The sequence below is a fragment of the Crocodylus porosus genome, unplaced genomic scaffold (genome assembly GCF_001723895.1).
Source record: "Crocodylus porosus isolate Cpor-Errol unplaced genomic scaffold, CroPor_comp1, whole genome shotgun sequence".
Taxonomy (NCBI): Eukaryota; Metazoa; Chordata; order Crocodylia; family Crocodylidae; genus Crocodylus; species Crocodylus porosus.
Window position 1 is genome coordinate 49,592,605 of NW_017728949.1, and position 22,255 is coordinate 49,614,859.

Here is a 22,255-nt window from a genome sequence, read left to right on the forward strand (position 1 = left end):
AAACTGATACTGGGTGCATCTACATGTGGAATTAATGCAATTGAATAAACTGTGGCATAGTTCATGCATCTTCATAAGTGCATCTGCAGGTGCCGCCAGGACAACTGTACATTGAGCCCATTTGGTATAGCTGAAGATGGAAGGCAGCCTAGGGTGTCACCCTGCCAACCCAGGGCTGTTCCAACCCAGCTCAATGTGCTGCAGAGGGGCTGGCTAGGACACAATGGTGCTCCAGTACAGGGCTAGCCAACAGGCAGCCCCCACACTGAAGCACCCTTGTGCCCCAGTCATCCCTATCAGAGTCTACCCACATTTCATAGATTCATATATGCTAGGATTGGAAAGGACCTCAACAGATCATGGAGTCAGACCCCCTGCCTGGGAAGGAAAGAGTGCTGGGGTCAGATGACCCCAGCCAGATGTCTATCCAGCCTTCTCTTAAAGACCCCCAAGGTAGGGGAGAGCACCACCTCCCTTGAAAGCCCATTCCAAATTCTCACCATCCTTACCATGAAGAAGTTCTTCCTGATGTCTAGCCTAAATCTGCTCTCTGTGAGTTTGTGACAATTGTTCTTTGTGACACCAGGAGGCGCACTGGTGAACAGAGCCTCTCCCATTCCTTGATATTCCCCCTTAATGAATTTGTAGGTGGCTACAAGATCACCTCTCAGCCTTCCCTTGTGGAAGCTGAAGAGGTCCACATCCCTTAGTCTCTCCTCATAGGGCTTGGTCTACAACCCCTTAACCATAAACATGGACCTCCTCTGGACCCTCTTGAGCTTATCCACATCCTTCTTAAAGTATGGCACCCAAAACTAGATGCGGTACTCCAACTGTGATCTAACCAATGCTGTACAGAAGGGATGTATCACTTCCTTGGTGATACTTGATAAAGTCTGGTTAATTTTGCTGATGATTTCATCACACTTATGACTCATGTTCATCTTTATGTCCACTATGACTCTGAGATCCCTTTCTGCTTCTGTGCTGCTGAAAGTGTCATTTCCCAGCCAGCAGGTGTGCTCGAAATTTTTATGCCCTAGGTGCAGCACTCTGCATTTGTCCTTGTTGAACTGCATCCTATTGAGTTCTTCCCACTTTTCCATCCTGTCCAGGCCACCTGAAATCGTTCCCTACCCTTTGGTGTGTTCACTTCACCATACAATGTAGTATCATCTGCAAACTTGGACAGAGTACACTTCACACCCACATCCAAGTCACTGATGAAAACATTGAAAAGTACAGGTCCAAGGACTGAGCCCTGTGGGACCCCACTGCCCACATCCTTCCAGGTTGATGCTGACCTGTCCACTACCACTCTCTGGGTGTGACCCACAAGCCAATTTGCCACTCACCAAACTGTGTAATCATCTAAGTCACAGCCTCTTAATTTATTTATGAGAATGGGATGAGATACCTTACCTAAAGCTTTCCTAAAATCCAAGTAAATGACATCTACCTCTACTCCTGCATCTAAGTGTTTTGTGACCTGGTCATAAAAAGAATCCAGATAAGTCAGGCATGATCTACCTACTACAAATCCATGCTGTTTGCCCTGCTGCATCATTTTTCCTGCTAGACTCACATGATCCTTAATCATCTTTTCAAAGACTTTTCCAAGGATGGAGGCGAGACTGACTGGACTATAATTACTTATGTAACCCAGGAACACCCAAGGGTGTGCCCGTCCTCAATTTGAAGGGATAGATGAGGCAGGCGACAGTGCTGTGAGAGGGACACCAGTGATTTGAGCATAGGTCCCTCTTTCCTCTATAGAGTCAACTCCACGCCAATGCTCTTAACTTTTTATAGTTTATTGAATTATAATATACATATTATTTCTTATTCATTTATATATTTCTTATTTATTTATATAGGTAAATATTCTAATAAATAACAAAAGAAAACTTTCTTCCTCCAACTGGGGAAATCCTTCTGAGGGGTCATGGCCATCACCTGGCCCATGGGTCTCCTCCTGGCTTGGGAATCCTCAGGGATCCACATCGATTCCCACAACTAGAGAATCTCAGAGACTCAGATCCTCCTTCCTCCCCTTCTTGAAAATAGGGACCACATTGGTCCTTTCCCAGTCTATCGGAACCTGAACCAAGCACCACAAGCACTCAAACAGCCCGCCAGTGGTTCTGCTATGAGCCTGACCGGTTCCTTCAGTACTCTCAGATGCAGCTCATCTGGGCCTGTTGACTTAAGCACATCCAGTCCATCCAAGTGACTCTGCACCAAGTCAGCATCAACAATTTTGGTGTAATATTGGTGCATTAAATAATGCTGCCACCACAGGATAGAAGGTGTGTCTACAAGTACTAACCTATGGCAAAGTTAATTATTTTTCTGTGGCCTAATAGGGGCACATGTGTAGGTGCTGAGACTTTACTGCAGAGATAATTACATATCACCACAGTAAACACTGCATGGATATATACCCACTGGGCACATCTACATGTGATACTAATTCACAGTAGACTTACTGAACAGTAAAATACTGCACAGTAGGCCTTCCTGGGATGTCTATACATGCTACCTGTTGGGAGCAGATTTGCTCCCACACTACTCTGCCTGCTTGCAGCAGGCAGGGGGAGCTGTAGGATCCCCCAGATGCTAGCCTGGGAGCTGGTAAGGGGTATGGGGCCAGTGGCAGTGGGCATGGGGGCAGGAGAACTCTAGCCCCAGGAAGGGATGCATCCTGGAGGTGGTTCTCTTCACCATGCACATCAAAGGGTTCCCAGCTTCTACTCACCCTCTGGAGCTGCCAGCTCCATGTCAGGAGCCAGGACAGGGTGCAGAGAATTCCCCAGTCTCAGTGCAGCTTGGCTCCCAGCTCCTGGGAGGGGAGAGAGGGGGCTGGGGAATTGAGCAGTGCAAGGACTGGGGACAGAAAACTCCCTCTCCCCTGTGGCCCCCTACTGTCTAGGCTGACTGGAAGAAAATTTGCTCCCAGTCAACAGCTACATGAGTGTCTACAGTGTCTACACAACTATTATTGCACAGTATCTACTCTGCAAGTTGTTTACTATCTGTATTTACAGGTAGTACCTAACGGCACAGTAATCTAATTTACTGTAGTATATGGTGCACACATGCACATGGTGACACTTAGTCTACTGCTCAGTAGAGCATCTTGTGTAGACCCACCCACTGTGACCTTTAGTTCTGCCTGTCATGTGGACTAAATACTTATTATTGTAGCTTTCCACTAGTGAAAGGCAAGGGAACTTCCATACAATAAACTTTCATATTAAAATAATTCTAAAAGATTATTTTGACTATTAAGATTAAAGAAAGTGAATGTGAAGAACTATTAGTCTGTCCTTAATTCTTTCATTGTGCTGAACAAAGGTATTGCAACACACATGATACATAAAATTCCCCGGTGTTCAGAGACCTTTGCAGAATTCCACCCTGTTCCAGGTTGTTAAAAATAGAGTTCCAGGTGCCGATTTCTAAATTTCACAGCATTTGATGATTGCCTTCAGAGTCAAATATTCTGCCTAGCCATAACTAAATTTCCATTTTCTTCATTCATAATTTAAGTATTTTGGGTATAGGAACACAGCAGCACCTGGAAATCAAAAGCACCTTCCTCTAATCATTTAATTTGTATCATAGTATCATAGTATTAGGGTCAGAAGGGACCTAAACAGATCATCAGGTCTGACCCCCTGCCCCAGGCAGGAACGGGTGCTGGGATCATATCACTGTGGCCAAATATCTATCTAGTCTGCTCCTGAAGACGCCCAAGGTAGGAGAGAGCACCACCTCCCTTGGGAGCCTATTCCAGAGCCTGGGAGCCCTAACTGTAAAGCAATGTTTCCTGATGTCCAGCCTGAACCTTCTCTCTAATTATTTGTGTCCAGGACCAGTTAGGTAGAAAAACTGCAGTTATTTACATTTGCCAATTTTGGATGCAAAAGGAAAGACTAACACTTAGAAATATGGTCCTTAATATTATTTAAATAAAGTTGGTGTGCATATATTCTATTTTTATTGAAAAATAAATCTACTGAAGCTCATAATAATTTCTCCTATAATAAGGATTTGCACATCCATAGAGCTTTGGGTCTGAAATTCTTGAAGTCAATGTATTAAAAATCACCAACCTTATGAACTGGGTACATGGTATTATCTCTGAACTCATAACTATTTATGAATAATGAATGGAAAATGTTATACAAATATAGCATAGAAATGCAATCATTATTTTTAGATAGGAAAACACACAGAATTGTGAGAGAGACAAAAGACTGGAAAAACTAGTTCTCTTCATATCCAGGACAGGGATTTAACTGCTATAACAAAGTATCTCAGAGGATTCTAACCCATTTTATTACTGTTTTTCTTGATTTTGTATTTTCTGTGCTACAGCTACATCAATTGGGACAGCTTTCACCATGAGTACAGAGCAGGGATCAAACTTGCATCTCTAGATCTGTAACAAGATGCTTTAATTGCTCTGTCAGCAAGCCCTACCCCTTGTGACCGTGGCTCTAATTAAATATGAAGCAAATAAGTGTCTACATATCTTGTGTTGTTCTGTGAATTTTACACACTGATCATATCTACATGAGATGCTACTGCACAGTTGATACTGCACATTTATTTAGCACTTGTATTAGCAAAATAAATAAATGTGCAGTAACTGCAGTTACTGTACAGTAGCGCTGGCAAACATCTTCAAAGTGATGCTACTGCACAGTAGCATATTAGAACTGTCTGTACTGTGACATGCTACTGTGTAGTATTTTTTGGCTACCGTGCAGTCAGCATCTCATGTAGATACATCCATTGTCTACAATATTTGCTTTGATACCAAATGAAAAACTTTGATTACTGGAATGGGGAATAAAACTTCCCTGGTTTATGTTGCCCTGCTCAAAGTCTGCCTTAAACAATGACTCACACTTCCTGACAAAACAGGTGGAAAGGATATGCATGTCTTTGTGTGCAGAGATGTGCAATTTGTGTGTCAACATTTTTTGTACAGTTTTGAAAACGCTGCTTCCATAGTCATTTGATGGTGGTGGTGTTCACAGACTTCTTTCTTACCTCATTGTTTGCTGTTTTGGTGTATCGCTGGTTATCTAAGTCATATCTTACTGTTTCTACTTGTAGTTTGGACAGCTGATATTTTAAATGGAACAATAATAAATAGCCAATAGAGAATTCTATCAGTCACTTTTGCTAGTGGGTATATATGGATACTCATATAGAGACTACCATCCTCCAACCAATTCCTGCAAACAAAACCATTTCCACGTGAATATCAAACACAAAAAGGGACCATGATGGATGAACCAAACATCTGCTAGGAGTGGAGTGGAAGTTTGCAAAACAATCTTCAGCATTCAGTCAACCCTGCTTCATAGTCACCGTGTAAAACTTCTCAGGAACTGGTTGACTTGATGCAGCATAAATTGATGCAGTAGGATTTTAAAAGGAAATGGAAAATGTTGTGCCCATAGAGCATATTTGTAGTTATGCAATACATGTTAATGATAAAGATTATCTGCCTTGGTTTGGGATGTGAATCATTTTTTTGCAGGGGTTAGGAAGTTATACACTTTGTCTCCTACACAAAATTAAATGAGATATACATCTAAATGATAACAAGGGTAGGGAAAAAAAGGGAAAAGTTTGCCATTTTCTGAAGCAGCAGGTTAGAAAACTAGTCTAATTCAGCAAGACACATTTTAGGTAACAAATACCAGTACTATTAAAAGTGCTATTCCACTTTTACTAGTATCAACATCTGCAGCAGTATGAAATGTAAAATTAAAGTTTATATGTGATACTATTTACTGAACTGTAATGAACTTTAGTAATTACTTGGTGAGTATGAGAAGTAAGAAAATGTATGATCCATAGTAATTGGTACACTTAAAAAGATTCACAAAAGTACTGTAAGAAAAAAACATTTCAGGGATATATATTTGTTGCACAGCTCATATGTCCATTTCCTCCCTTTTTCCCCAGGTGAGGGGGGGACTTGGTATGGGGGAAAAAGCAGGCCTTCCCATAGTTTGTAGGAATTAAAGGGTTTTATTATTTTTCAGAGTTGCTGATGTCTTCATAAGTCAGGACTTTTCAGTGTCATTCAGTTCATTCGTGCTGTTTGGCAGACACCCAAAACACATTGCAGGCTAACATGAGTTTCACAAACAGTGCAAATTATGTTTGTATAGGTGTTTGTCAAAGCAGGAGAATATAGAATAATCAGTCTCAAAAAAATGTTTCTAGCTATATAAATCAGAAAGTAAAACCTATGTTATTAGAAGATGGTAAGGAATAAGGGTCATTCTGCAGGGAATACATTTTTTTTTAATTGTCAAAATCTTTTTTTCAGTCGAATAGAAAGGGAAAGGTGGGGTGAGGAATTGCAAGTCTGTGTGATGAAGGCTGAACTTATGTGCTTATCCTTGTACTAAAAAAAGACTTAGCAGGGAAAAGCCATTTCTCTCATCTGAAACATTCATTACAACTCAATGACATGGTTTCATTAGAAAAGGGCAGAAATGGTAGTGCCCCATCTAAATAAAGAATTACCTAGAGACTACTTGTAATGTATTTCAGCTGAACTGCCCTATGTACTCCATTAGCTCCTGTTGCTGAGAAACAGATAAAGAATGCACTTTCCATTTTTTATTCATATTTTAGCCACACAAGATCATGGTATTGTTCTCAGTGCATTAGTATATGTTATAATTATTTACGCAGATGATTTTCTGTCCAAATGAAAACCTTTTTGGAGCAACTTCAATACAAAGGCATGGTAAAATTTCTGACCACAGCAACACAACTAGCAGATGCAATAATCTCTCTACCTACAAGGCTGTATGTTATGACACTGGAAAAAATGGACAAAAGTTAACCTCCTTAACTCTGGAAGGTACCTACATGATAGCATTGACAAGAGCCTTCCCTTCATGTATTCCAGTCTTTTGTTCCAATGTTAGGTGCCCACTACACTTGCTGCAGGGACATCTAGCACCCAATATGCTACCAACTGTATCAATGCAAATCCAGATAAACTGTAATGAGATTAGTGGAACCACATCAGTTTTACAGCAGTGTAACTGAGGGCAAAGTCTGGCTAACTGCCTATGGATGTTGCCAAATGAAGCAGATCAGCTGTGCTGGAATGTGTCTTGGCGCACCTGATCCATTTCATTGGGCAAAACATATATTGCCCACTCTTCTGGAAGGTCAGGCCCCTGCTACTCCTGGAGCTTCAGGTGCTAAATCCTGTGGGGGCAACACGCCCCATCTACAAATGGGGAAACGCAGGCAGATGCCCTGGGGTTCAGGGGCCTGATCCTGTGTGCCCAGGGAATTTCTCTAGGGATCAGGCCCTTGAAGCCCCTAGTGCTCCTTCCTGGGATGATTGGAGAGAGCAGGCATCTCCAGGCTGCCCATGCACTCCTGCCTTAAAACAAACTCATCCACCACAGAATAGTGGCATGCCTCTAGGATGTAACTTTTTGTCATGGCCACAAATTTGGGTTTCTATGGTGCAGCAAAGGGCATGGATCTCTGTTTGCTTTTGCTTTGTTCTGCTATAAACATTTTTATGCCAGCAACAAGGTGGCATCTGGTTGCAGCCTTATAGTGATTGGTACATAAATATTTTAGATTTATCTGCCCTTTCCACTTCAGCCACTATGTGGAATTTGTCTAGTCTGTGTTAAAATAGCCTCAATAACCTCCCTTTGTAAACACATAAAATCACAGGATCATCATAAATTAGGGCTGAAAAGTACCTCATGAGGTCATCTAGTTTAGCCCCTCTGCTCAAGGCAGGATCATCTCTGATTAAACCATCCCAGTCAAGTTTCTGTCTAAACTGCTCTTGAAAATATGTACTCAATCAATCAGTGTTTAAAAATAGCCTATGTCTGTTCTGATTGATTCACAAATTTTTGTAAGCATAAGAAATTGTCAAAAATGTGACAATTTCAAACATTTGCTTTAGGGTCTTTTTACAGTTTCAGTTTGATGCAAAATGAGTAATTAATCTTATTAGTGCCTCGTTACACCTCATGCTGAAAGCCACACAAATGTCTATTGGCTTAGTGTTGATAAGCTTAGTGGAACAGTCGCACTTTAAGGGGAAAAAACCGTCTCTGGGTGTCCTTCACCTGCACAGCTGAGACTTGCCACTAGAGGCTTGATGAGCAGGAGCAGGACTAGGAGCTAGGAGCAGGACGAGCTCACTGCTCTCGGTGGGAGCAGAGCCAATCTGAGTGGTTGGGGGCAGCACTCCTGCCACCAGGCACTCCAGAGCTGCGGTGCTCACTCTACCCAACATGCCCATGGGGCAAGGCACTGTTCCTCTGGCCCCACTGCACCCCAGGATCTTCACTCACCCTGACTCAGGAAGGGCCACTGCATCCTGGGATGCTGGAGGACTTCAACTTGAGTGAAAGAGCTGTGGAGAGTGGCCATGCCCTAATGAAACAGAAGGAAAATTAGGTGGATTAGAGATAATCCTGCCCTGGAGTGGTATAACTTTAAACCAAATAATGAGTGTTTTAAGTCACTTAAAAAGGTACTAACGTGCAGCCAATCCAGGGGTCAAGAGCTCCAGAAGTCATCTAAAATTACTGTGTAACAAGGCCCTTAGACTGAGAGTGACTGCTATAAAATGCAGTTCCCTCATTCACTTCCAAAGGAAAACTTGTGGTGTAAGGGGAAGCAAAGGGGATTGAAATTTCCATTAGAATCTTTTTATGTACCTTTCTCCCCAGTTGTCCCATCTGCAGATGGGATGGCCATCTATAGAATCAGCCACAAACCCTTGAGAGCCACACAAGGGCAAGTTCTCTGCATCCGTTCCTCACCTGAGCACCACTGCTGAGCCACCTACAGGTATGGCTTCACCCCATAAAGACAAGTATCTTTATAAAAAAGATTACCACAGAAGTACATTGATTTCCTTTGAAGATTCATTTGAAATAAACGCAGGTGTGGGCCATTCACCTTGATCTCACCCCCGTCTTAGTCAGCATCACCTGCAATCTCACTAAGGTAGATCTCTGGATTTAGGAGATAAATGCCCAGATTTTGAAGGAGGTGAGATTTGATTGGTGCCGGAATGGTGCCCTATATATGCAGATCTCCTAAAGGTAGATCAGGCCGCAATTCACTTTTCTTGTGGACAGCGACCAGAAAACATTATTAAAGGAGAAGAAACAACCAAGGAAAAATATTTAATGCTGTATTAACCATTGTAGTGATGATTACAGTCATTCCAGAATTATGTTGACTAGTAATTAGCAGCAAGCAGATGGGGAATCATGCTGTCTCCCCAGGAAGTTAATGCAAACTAGTTACAGTATTTATATCTTATTGAGACTACCCTGCTAAAATGTGTTCTAAATACATTTTTCAGGACTGAAATAATCTCAACATGTATGTTAAAAATAGGCAAGTTAAAATACTGGATTTGAAATCATCCAATAAAACTCACTTTAAGTGTTTTACTAAAGACAAATAAAGAGGTCTCTGTACTGGTATTTAATCTACAACCATTGTTGGCTTTAATCCCTGTTTTATTTCTTTTTTCAGTTTATAATAAATTTTTAAAAGGCACCTACCCAACTTCTTTGCTATGAATGAAAATACAGCTGCACAAAAGGATTAAACTACAGCTGTTTATCACCCATTATTAACCAAAGAGGAATTCTACATTCAGCCAAAGTCCTTCTTGCCATACACACCAGCCTTGTCATGTCTTTTTCTTCCCCAAAAGTCAGGGAAATAGATAAACTTTGAAGTCACCCTAAGAAGGTGGTGCTGTCGCCATCCTTGGAGGTGTTCAAGGGAGGCTGGATAAGCACCTCATTGAGCTAGTATGAGTGCTTTAACCTTGCCGGTTGGCAGGGAACCAGACTTGATGATCTTACAGGTCCCTCCTGGTCCATTGACTCTATGACTCTAAGAATAAACAGAACTAGGATATTTTGGACCAAGTCTAGGCCAGTAGTTTCTAAAAGTGAGAACCTCCCACAGAAAATGCTAGCGGCCCTCTTCTATTTATTATTCCTTCCCCATCCCAATTATCTCTGCTAAACATGAGTGTGGCACTAATGCCCAGAATATATGACCCTTTGACGAGGTTTGCCCCAAGCCATTTAGGGCTTTCTGTGTCAAAATATACATCTTAAGCTGCCCCAAGAAATCAGGAGGTAGCCAGTATGAATGATGGTGCACAATTGCATTTGATCCTTGCACGTTATACATCTTAATGAGCAGACAAACACACTCTGAATGTATTGAATTTGATAACCCTGGCAGTCCCAAGGGGGAGCAAACACAGTCAAAGGGGAAATTAAATAAGGGATTCATTTATTTAACATGTAACTAAATGTTTATATGGTTGTCCATTAGTAAGGTGTAAAACTTTCTGCCACTTCATTTTCAGAAGTGAAAAAAACAGTAAGAAAATATAGGGGATGTGTTGAGGTCTTTGCAATTATAAAATGAGCAATATGCTCCATAATGAAGCATGCTGGAGGGACCTGTTAATCCCTCATGAATACCTAGGGAATGCCATCTGGGACTGCTATTGAAATGCATCTCTTCTTTTATCTAGGAATCAGAGAGAACATCTTCAGCACCTCTGCAGTGCTCCTTAACAGAAAAGGCTTTAAAGTTATATTATTCCTACCAGAGATTGAACCTGCTAAATGGGATAATAATAACTTCTACTCTGCCCCTGAGACCCAGAATAAATTGGAACAAGATTTCATACACCACACATTATTATATACAATTATTTCTATTTGACAGGCTATTACAAAGAGAACAATCAGAATGATCCTGAGGACTCAGTGGATAGCACCAGGCATTATCAATATACAAGGAAGCACTACGAGGAGAAGAAAAGTGGGTCATCATCTTTTGTATCATCCATTGAGGATGAGCAGAAACCCCTGTTTGCTGGAATAATTGATTACCCATCAGTGACAGGCAAAACTACAGGGCTGGACTTTGAAGAAGTGGTGCACATAGCAGAAAGGATACACATTGACAAAAGAAGTCATTCTTGTAAAGGTAATTTAATCTGTTCTGCTCTTTTGTAAAGCTGGACTATTCAACGCTTTGCTCTGAGGACCAATGAGAAAAAAAAAAGAAAGAAAAAACACTTTTCTGAATGGCTCCAGTGACAAATAACAGAGGAATTTATTTTTAAGTGTTTCATTAAACATTCACAAAGAATATTCTTCTAGTTCATATAGAGAATATTCAACCCAAGATGTTTCCCATGAAGGGAATGTAATTTGGCAGATTAGGAATAAAATGGAAAATGAGAAGCTCTTGAGTTTTAGCTGACGTGTTGGCAATGAATCACTCCATCACTGAATCTTCTTAGATTCATATCCTTAAGCAAAAATATTAAAGGTACCCACTAACGTTGCATGGGTCCAGTGTTTGAAAATATGGACTTGGGATTGTCTTTCATTGCTGTAAACTAGGATTTATACTGGCAGAGAATCCATCAAACATGTTGGAAGATGGAATGTACATTGTGCTACAGTGTTAGATAGCAGCACAAAATCCTGGATGGGGTATCTTCTGTTTAACAGAAGGGATACTAAATATGAGTTTGATGAAGCCATATCATCAATAGGAACAAGTCTTGCTTGACTTCAGCAGGAAATTTAGATGAGTAAATAGAGCAGGATTTGGCCCCTAGTATATATGGCAAATGTTTTACAAAGATTAAGCCATCTCAATTAAGTTAAAATGGAGTGGTTGCTTTCTATCACAACTTTGAATGTATTATTTCTTTTATTAAAGCCTTAATTGTCTCAGTGAAATTCAGAGTGAACTAATTAAATGGTTAAGTTTTAGTACAACATTAACAAATGTTGCTGAAGGTTTGTTTGCAGTTATTTAAGTCTGAAAAGACTTGTATATTCAGTGCTTACTGCTGTTTTCCTCAATTTGTTTCTTGGCACAGTAAATTTAACTACATATTAGATCAACTTTAGTTTTCGAGGATAGTATTTAAAATGCTTCTTAAAAATAATCCTCTCAAACAACATATTTTTAACATTCCAGAAATCCAGCAATATGAAAGCTGGTCTTCGTGGGCTAAGGTCAAATGCTGAGGCACAAAAACTAGCTGTGTACATATTGCAATTTGAAAGCTTATCTTTCCCTTGCTGGTAGCCAGAAATGTGTCCTTGCAACTATAGCAACATTTTCCAAGGCAACCTATTGCAGATTTTACTCTGAGCTAAATTTAGTCTGTCAAAAGGGCATATATTTTAATTAAGATTGCATACTTTTTTCCTTTGTAATGCTGAGATTTTAGTAGCATGTTTGAAAAGCTGGTTGCCTTTCTTGCCACTTTCATAAAAACATTAAATTCAACAAATCAACACTTTAAATTAAACTCTCATTCCTGTAATCAGTTATTGATTTTATTTTGTATAAAGGCAATTGTAAACATGACATTATAAAATAAACTCCATATAAATTTAAACTATGAATTAATAAGCTTAGAATTATTAAGTATTCATATAAATGAACTCATAAATGTGAAAAAATCCGTAATTCTTTGTCACTATGACACACAACATACCACATAACAGTTGCTTTAATGTTGGTCATTAATTTACATTTTGGAATGTGATATGATGGGCGATCACTCATGAATGAGTAAGATTGTCTTCCAAGGAGCTTAATAGTGATTCCGCAGATGGCTCCATAGCCCAATTTTAGATCCACATGTCTTGTCGCAGTCAGGACAGGTGTTTCCAGGAGGGATGGGCACTGTGTTGCTGCATTGAATGTTCTGATGTTCTTTTTGCCTGTTCCTCTATTCCTCTTCTGCCTGTCAATGAGCTGTTTCAAAGTGTTGAGATCCCTCCCAAAGAGTGTTCCTCCATTTTGGTTAGTCATTGACCTTCTTTCAGCTGTGAGAAAAAGATTCTTTTTAGAAGGTGGGAGTCAGGCATGCAAACATGACCTGTACAGCGAAGTTGGTTTTGGATGATCATGGCTTCAATGCTGTTGGAATTTGCTTTGGCCAAGACACTGATCTTTGTGTATCTATTCTCCCAGCTAATCCAAAGGATCTTGTGAAGGCACCATTGGTGATAATTTTCCAAGCTCTTCCATACGCAGTCCACATTTCTGAGCCATTCGACAGAGTTAGAATGACAATGGCTTGATAAACCAAGAGCTTCATTTCAGCAAGGATGTCATGATTTAAGAAGACTCTCTTACTCAGATGTCCAAAGGCTCCACTTGCACATTTCAAGCGGTGTTATATTTCTGTGTCAATATCTGCCTTTGATGAAAGATAGCTTCCAAGATAGGCAAAGTTATCCATGTTCTCCTGCAGTTCTCTGTTGATTTGAATGGTGGGGTGGGGGTTGTTTCTCCATATGGAGCAGGTTGGTAAAGGACTTGTATTTTCCTGATGTTTAGAGTTAGGCCAATACTCTCACAGACTTCCAAGAGTACATTAAGAGTGGTTTGGAGATCCATTTCAGATTGAGCAATAACAGCATTATCATCCACGTACTGGAGTTCCATTATGGATGTTGTCATGGTCTTAGTTTTGGACTTTAATCTGTTGAGGTTGAAAAGTCTTCTATCCATCCTATACACAATTTCAATTCCAGGTCGGACCTTTCTGTCATTGAGGTACATTATGGTGCCAAGATGCCTCAGTAGTTTCCACAATCAACTCTGTCCCCCTTCTTGAAGATGGTAACAATCAAGGCATCCCTTAGGTCGGCTGGGATCTCTTCCTTGTTCCAGATTTTAAGGATGAGGACTTGAAGCTGACACATAAGTTGTTCTCCTTCTCCTTTGAAAATCTTTGCAGGTTTTCTATCAACACTGGCTGCCCTGTTATTCTTCATTTTCCCTATGGCTCTCCCAACCTCGGCCAGGCAGCAAACTGAGGTCTTCTCTGATTGCTTTTTGCAGAAGGTTGTTGATCTTATCTTCATCAACAGTTGAGTCATGATTCAGAAGGTCCTGGAAATGTTCTTTCCAGCAAGCACTGATTGATTCACTGTCTTTCAGGAGTGTTGTTTTTTCCTGTGATCTTAGAGGTTGAAGGCCTTGAGTGCTAGGGCCATAAACAAATTTGGTTGCACTGAAGAAGCCATCAGTATCATGGATGTCAGGATTTCTTTTTATTTCTGAATCCACCATTCATTCTTCAGTTCTCGTATTCTCCTCTGCACCTCTGATTTTGCTTGTTGGTGTGCATTTTTCCTGATGGCAGAGTTGATGTCATTATGCCAGGCAGACAGAGCTTTCCATTTCCTGTCAATGAGACCTTGAAGTTTAGTGTCATTTTTGTCAAACCAGTCTTGATGTTTCCTGGTCTTGTATCCTATGGTATTTTCACAGGATGAGAGAACAGCTGTCTTGAGTCCCATCCAGTGCTCATGAACTCATTCTGGGTGCTCTGTTGGTAGTGTCTCATTCAGCAGTTGCTGCCATTCTCTCTGCTTGAGTGGGTCCTTCAAGCACTCAGTGTTTAACATATGTCTGCTTCATTTGTATTCTTCATTTAGGAGCAATCCTGATGGACATGCAGGAATGAATTAGGTGGCAGTCAGTCCAACAGTCATCAGTGCTAGTCATGGCTTTCGTAATCAGGACATCCTGTGATCGCAAATCTGAACAGTCACATGATCAATCAAATGCCAGTGTTTTGATTTAGGGTGTTTCTAAGATGTCTTAAACTTGTTTCTTTGATGGAACAGGGTATTTGTGATGACAAGTCCATGTTCTGCACACTTCATCAAGAGAAGGACCCCGTTAGAATTTGAATGTCCAATGCCTTCTTTTCTGATAGTACCATTTCAAAGTTTTGAGTCTCTTCCCACTCTAGCATAAAATCTCTAAGAAGGATGATCTTATCTTCCCTTGGAAAATATGAGAGGATGGTGTCAAGCTGTGAGTAGAAGTTCTCCTTCATGATTTTATCAGCATTGAGAGTCAGGGCATATGCACTCACAATTGTCGTCTGTTGGTTTTTGGCGAGTTTCAGATGGAGAGTCATGAGGCATTCACTAACGTCAATTGGGTCTTCTGAGAGTCAGTTCTCAAGTTCATTTTTGATGGCAAAACCAACTCCATGTGTTCGTGGCTCTTCTTTTGCTGTCCCTCTCCAGAAGAATGTGTATCCTCCACCTCTTTCTTTCAGATGTCCTTCTGCAGCATGTTGAGTTTCAGATAGGGCAGCAATGTTGATGCTGGACTTCTTCAGTTCATGAGAGACTATTGCTGTCCTTTGCTTGGGACAATCACTATTTGAGTAGTCCATTAAGGTTCATACATTCCAGGTTCCAAAAATCATTTTTGTTTCTTTGTTACCACACAGAGGTGGTCCCACTGAACACGATTATCCAGTCAGGAACTGATTGAGACAGACTGTGTTTGGGGCACCTTTTCTAGCCCCCTCCCCATGTGGGGTGAGCGGAGTGGATCCTAAACAGGACTGCCTAGTCATGGGTGTAGCTGACGAACTGGTCTTACTGCCTCTGTCCTTGAACAAGACGACTGAAGCAAACACCCACCACCTACATGCCGGTCCATGACTAGGAACTTCCAGATCTCACAGTCCTATCCCTGTCACCACTCACCGATCACCGTAGGACTTCTCTGTTGTGCAGAGAAAATGTATAATTCCCATAAGGAAGATGCCTATGCATGACTTCTTTTAGCATGAGGATGTTGCTGCACACCAACAAAAGCACAGTCCTTGACAGATAGGGATCTAAGTCCAATGGCATGGAATCCAAGACAATTGGAGACCCTTGATCTGCTGCAGCCTTCATCCTCCTTCACAGCTGCAGAAAAGAGGGTTAGACTTTTCTTCTGCCTGGTCTGCCATTGAGGTCTTCTTGGATCATAAGGGGCTACGAATACCTCCCTGGATAGCCTGGGACAGGTACTGTATAAACAGTGCTAAGGCAATTATGACCTGCAGCATTTAGTGTTTCGATTCTGGACCTCTTTTGAGAACATACAGAGAAGCTTTTCAGTAGTTGTTAATCCCCAAACAGCCGAAGAAACCTATTTTCCGTGATCTTTGAGGACTCCCTAGCCTTTATTCAAGCCCTGGATTTTTATCTCTCAGCTGTTTAGACATTTATTAATTTAGGTCTCACCTTGAAGACATTCCTCGAGGGCCATGTTTAGCTGTAATGTTTAATTTCCCTGGATATCACTGTTTGCTATTTATATATGTGGGAACACCTAGGAAGAAGTACACAATTCCCCTGAAAGAGAAGACCAGAATGTTTAGATGAGAGCATATGATCCTTTGTAAACTTCAGTTAATGCAAGGTATTTGGCAATCAGATTGAAGGTGTTACTCAAAATATTCCACAAATATTTGTTCCCAGACAAAAACATCTGTGATTTCCCCTGTGGCACAGCTAAAGAGATACTATGGCATAAAACAAAACAAATGTGGTCTAACTTGAGAATTTCCACGTAGATTTTACAGGGCAGTAAAAAAGCAGTTTAAACAAACTGCATGTACCATTTAGATTTTTTTCCTTAAATTCACCATCTAAAATCAGTCATCTGGTTTTCCACTATGCGTTCTACATGCAGGTGTGGATTGAGATAATGCCAGACTTCTGCTTGTCAGTATTTTGTCCCATGACCCTTCCCAAAGCTTCCCACTTTCCTCAGAAACCTGAAAATTGTGCGATACATACTAGCTCAGTCAAAATTATGATTCCCAGTCATTGCCTTTCCTTTCTTCCTTCCCTTGTGTTATGTATTGACTAGTCGGAGAAATTGAATGGGACACCATGGAGCCAAGGTAAAATCTTCTCTTCCTTCTTTAGACTTATGCATAAAGCTAGTTTATGTTATGTCATGTGATATTCAAATTCCAGGAAACCCTCTGATCTCACAGTTCGCAAAGCACCATTAATGCAATAAAGCACATCCAATATTCCCTGTCAAAAGGAGAGGAACATTGCCCCCATATGAACTCTAGTGATGAGTGCTTTCCTTTCTGCTTCACTCTACTTTCACCACTGATCTCACCTGAGGACAGTTTTCTCTGCTATCTCTACTTAAATAATCTTTCCAAAAATGTGATACATGATAGGTTGAGGAGAGGGTTATGTAGAAGGATTTGGATAAACCATTCATAATGGCACCTATTTCCTGCCTTCCTGTGTAAGGATCTAGTTTTTCATGGTTTCTTAGACAAATATAAAAATTTGAAATGAAACTAACGTACACAAAGTCATCTGCTTGAGTCATCTGCAGACAGTCTGATCTACTATATTGGAGGGTTGAACTCCACTTTTCATTTCACTGGATATCCTATGATATGTCAACAGTGTTAACTCTTACACTTCCCAAAGCTTGTAAGAAAGGAAAGGTAGTATATTATCTACTCCAGAAATTCCCAAAAGTGTACATGGAAAGGAATGATAAGACCTACCAAAGGAAGTATGTATCATGGGACATTGTACTAATTAAAATATATATGTTTTAATAAAATATGCTAGGATTGCAAAACACAGATGTGACTGATTTAATTTCTCTCAAGGTAGGACTTATATTTCAGAGGTTTGCAAAATTCTAATTTGTTTGGTTGAATAAGCAACAGACCAACTTCTCTTACAAATCAAGTGTAAATAGTGTCACACCAGCTTGGTCATGTCTTCCATTCTTCAGGTTCAAACAACAGCTACATTTAAGTGGACCAGTACATTTATACTTCATGATTTTTTTCATCAGATATCACTGATAAAAGAAGCTGGGAACAGGAAAATCTAAAAGGATACCATGAGGCTTCAAGTCAGTCAGCGTTCCCCCATGTGACATGGGGCATCTGTGAATCTGAAAGTGAACTTACCTATGGGGAAGTTGAACACCGACTTGATTTGCTTCAAGAACAACTCAACAGGTAAAGATGTGTGAGAGGAGCTATAAGACAATTTATATCAATAGAATTAAAACAGGGATGAACTTTGTGGGAGAATTTTCAGAAGTAATTAATGACTTGTGAGCGTCTAAGCCACATACAGCCAGACCCTTAAAATACCTGGTACATCTGAGCATATTTTACCAACCTAATTACTTGAAATTACAAGAAAGGCCAAAGGCATTAATAGTGCTTGTCTCCCCGGCTGTCCTGCTGGGACACATGGTAGATCTGGGGTGGTTGGGTTTAGGTTTGTTCGTTTTGCTGTGTAGGACTTCAGCAGTTTGGGGGTTAGATATTACCGGTCATGTCAGGCTCCCTCAATTTGGATGGTGTGTGCATGCACTGTCATGATGCTGTCTGTGATGCTGTGCCCCTAACAAGCTTGTTATTCCATGACATTGCAGGCCCTGGATCTTAGTAACAAAAGCTCAGCCAGATTTCTTGTTCCCAAGAAACTTAGATGCTGGCATAGGTACTGCCATGGCTAACCGGTACATTGTGCTATCTGGGTCATTTGCAGGCATGGTACAGGCATGAACATAACCCCAATGCTGAGTATAAAGTAGTTAGGGTTCCACAGACCTTTTTTATACACTGATCACAGCATCATGTTACAGCATACACATCCTAGTTCTCCCCAGTTACTAAAACATACTTAGGTGACATCATCCGCATCCTACTACTCACTAAATAGTGCAAGTTTCCCACCAGATATGGACACCTGTGACCAAGTCACTCAGATCTTTGTTTTGGTGTTCTTATCAATTCATTCTCTATTTGTTGGCTTTGGAGGCTCCTCTAAAACTAATGAGCTACTTTCCCAATATATCTGTGCAAGCCATATATGGTATGCCTAGTTTTGTTCTGGTGAAGTCAAATCTGGTTTATGACATTAGCAGGGCCCCTGTATGATTTGAAATGCACTGACCAGTGGCAAATGCTTTGGGATTTGGTTCACAGGAAGAGCTAAAATGGATGTTCTTGTGGATTTTGGGGGGTAAACATTTATTACATAATCCCCTGAGGTCACAGCAGACTAGATTCAATGACCCAAGGATTCTCTCCAGGCCTGTGTTCCTAGCAGAATGTCCAAACGCCTTTAGTGACCTATCTGGTTTTAGCCTCCAAATACGTACAAAAATCCTACTCTTAAAGTCTTTGAGAAGCCTGCACTCAGTCTGTTGGATGCAGATCTTTTGATTCTCTCTGCCCTCCCTCTTTCTCCAATTTTTTTACTTTCAAAAGCAACTCCTGGCCTTCTATACATGCACATGTGCACCCCCCTCTCCCCTCCCTCTCTTTCTCTCTCTCTCTCACACACACACACACACACACACACACACACACACCCCATTTGCTTAGAAAACAGGAATTTTCCCCCTGTCTTTGAAGGGCTCTGCTTTCCTCAGAAGGCACAGAATGAACCAGCTGCCTTCCTAGCAGAAGTAGCATTTGTATTGCAGGCATCTTTGCTTTTGATACATAAATCTCTTTTGCAGTTGTCTCTATAATAAACAACCATGGGAGTATCACAAGTGTAAAACATTTACACCTACTACAAAAGAAAACAGTCATTTTCTTTGTCAAAATACTGCATATATGTGGTACCTTTGCTAATACAATTCATATTCCTTCTTTTCCTCCCTATTGATGACTAAGTAACATAGCATATGGCATCTTAGAAATATCATCAGGAGATTCTGATTAGTCATACAGTATAATTTACTGTGTAATTTCACTCAATTTTAAATTGGTCTGTGCCCTGTCTGTGCCTTCTTATTATTTTCCCCGGAATTCCATTACTTTCAACTTTGTTGACATGACAAATACAAGATTTAACTCTAAATTCACCCATGACTGAGTGTTAGTATCTTTGCCATCCTGCATGTTTTTCTTTGGAAGGGAATGATCTGTTTCTGTTATTGTTATTAAATGGGAAAATGGGAAAGAATGAAAACTTAGAGAAAAGTTAGAACTCTCTGCTTTGGCACAGTAGAAAGCTCTTTGTCAAGTAATGAGAAAAGGCACATGAGAATAAGGGTGTAGCCGTGTTGATGTAAGTACATAGGCAGACAAGGTTCTTTGTGTGAATCTGATATCTTTTATTACACCAACTTAAATAGTTGGGAAAAATAGTTTGAAAGAGCCACCTGGATACTATGTAAAGAATTGCTGCAGTACAGAAGAAAACCCCCCACGAATCGCATGCTGGTGGTTATGACAGATCACTCATCCCTCAAACCCATACAGAATATCGTCAAACAATTGCAACCCATACTAAAAAGAGACCCTATTCTTAAAGAGATTTTGCCAGAGCCACCCATCCTAGCCTTCAAACAAACACCAAACCTCACTAACCTTATCACCACAAGCAAACTTCCTCATGCCCGGAACACACCAAATGGATCCAGTCCATGCCATGGCAAGAAATCAAAAACCTGCCAACACATCTCCCCGACCCCCCCAATTAATACACCCCACAGCAGAGCCATCAGCATTCCCGGATCTTACAGCTGCACCTCCAGAAATGCAATACATCTCATCCAGTACACCAAATGCCCTGATGGAAAATACGTAGGAGAAACCAAACAACAACTGCGCACCAGAATGAACGCACACCGGGAATCGATCAAAGACAGGAATACCCAATTACCGGTGGGGGCACATTTCTCACAAGAAAACCACTCTCTCTCCAATCTCTCAGTCCTCATCCTCAAAGGAAACTTACACAACGCTTCCCAGAGACGAGCCTATGAACTCTTCTTCATCAACCTCCTGGATACTAAAAATCATGGACTAAATATATTCATTGAATTTATGACACATTATAACCTGCCTGAGATCTGACTCCCCAGGTACCTTTCCAGTATTCATCACCCTTCTCCTCCCCTTCCCCCAGCCTGTCTCTCACCTATTGTCTCCTCAGTCTACATCTTCACTGACTGCCTGTCTTGTATGCAGACCAGCCCAGCTTCTGGCTTCTTTACTTTTCATTCCATCCAGGAAAAGCACACACCAATTGCAGAAACTTCCTCAGCCTGACGAAGGGTTTTTAAACCTAAAAGTTTTCTTAAAATACTTTTTCCAGCCATTTAAGTTGGTCTAATAAAATATATCAGATTCACCCAAAGAAACTCCTGCAGATAATACAAATATCTGCAAATAAGGGGAGAGAAAAAAGTTTCTAATACAAGTTAATTATCAATGCATTATTTTTATTCATTAAAAATTATGACACATAAAGACACTGCATGGTGATTGATGCTGCTGCATTTTTCCTGTGGTATCAGCCTCATACTTACTAAGGGAGCTGAACAGAAGGTGATTATGACATCTTATATTTGGTCCTTCATTAGGCTACTGTTATAAAATTCAATGCCATGGAATCAATAGTAACAATAGCAAACAAAGAAGCAATGTTTCTTTTAATATTTGTGCAGGGAGCAAAGTCATCCTGAACATCCAGGGGATTGCTGAGATCTGGTGCAAAATTACAACTTAGTTCACAGCCATCTCTTCTGATGAAGTTGTTCTGCAGCATGACATTGGTTAGGTCAAACAAGGAGGCACCTAGCAAAAGCAACTCTGCCAGAGGAGGCCTAAATCTGCTGTTGCAGGGTGCTGAAGTAGTAACATTCATGAGATCAAGGGCTGTTGACATAAAGATCTGTTTACAAAGCAAATGATTCTGTTAGGAGATGAGTTCCAATACAATAGGATTTCTATCCATTTTACAATCTTCTATAGAGTGCCTTGTGGCAGCTGGGGAAGCACAATAGGCATTACCCATTGCTGAGTTTGTTAATTAACTTGGCAAGATAATTTGAAAATCATTTCCATGCTATAGCAATGTAAGCATGGAGAAGATAAGCAATCTCCAATGTTGTCACTTCCCTAAAGGTTTATTTACAAAAAATCAGAATTCGTACAAAAATTAGAAAAAAATCAATCAGTTCTGAATCACAAACAAATAGTGGGTTTATCTCTGAATTTTAAGAAAATCTTCATTTAAGCTCTTTTTTTACCCACGGCTGTGCTCTAAATTCTAATGACTTACTGAAAAAAGATTACTGATTTTAAGATCTGTACTTAAAAAAAGAATGACCTAGGTTCCAGCTGTGGGAAATGCATATTATGCAACCAAGGTTTTTAGAGTATCCCTTTGCCTTTAGGACCATCAGAAGTTTCAAAGAAGCCAGGATTTAGGGGGCTATATTTTCTATTGGACCAACCGCACAGTTGGGAGAGATGTCAGACACTTTAGCAATTGTGACCCAAAAATCTCAGCTTGCATAAATC

At 40.6% G+C, this 22,255-nt stretch overlaps 1 protein-coding gene across 1 annotated transcript in view; it reads left to right on the forward strand.

Moving 5' to 3' along the window:
* KCNH7 (potassium voltage-gated channel subfamily H member 7) overlaps positions 1 to 22,255 on the forward strand; it is a 384,158-nt gene that overhangs the window by 358,289 nt on the left and 3,614 nt on the right. Inside the window, exons 13-14 of the mRNA XM_019554564.1 lie at positions 10,807 to 11,070; positions 17,767 to 17,935. Coding sequence (XP_019410109.1) covers positions 10,807 to 11,070; positions 17,767 to 17,935 — 433 coding nt within the window. The remainder of the gene's footprint in view (positions 1 to 10,806; positions 11,071 to 17,766; positions 17,936 to 22,255) is intronic.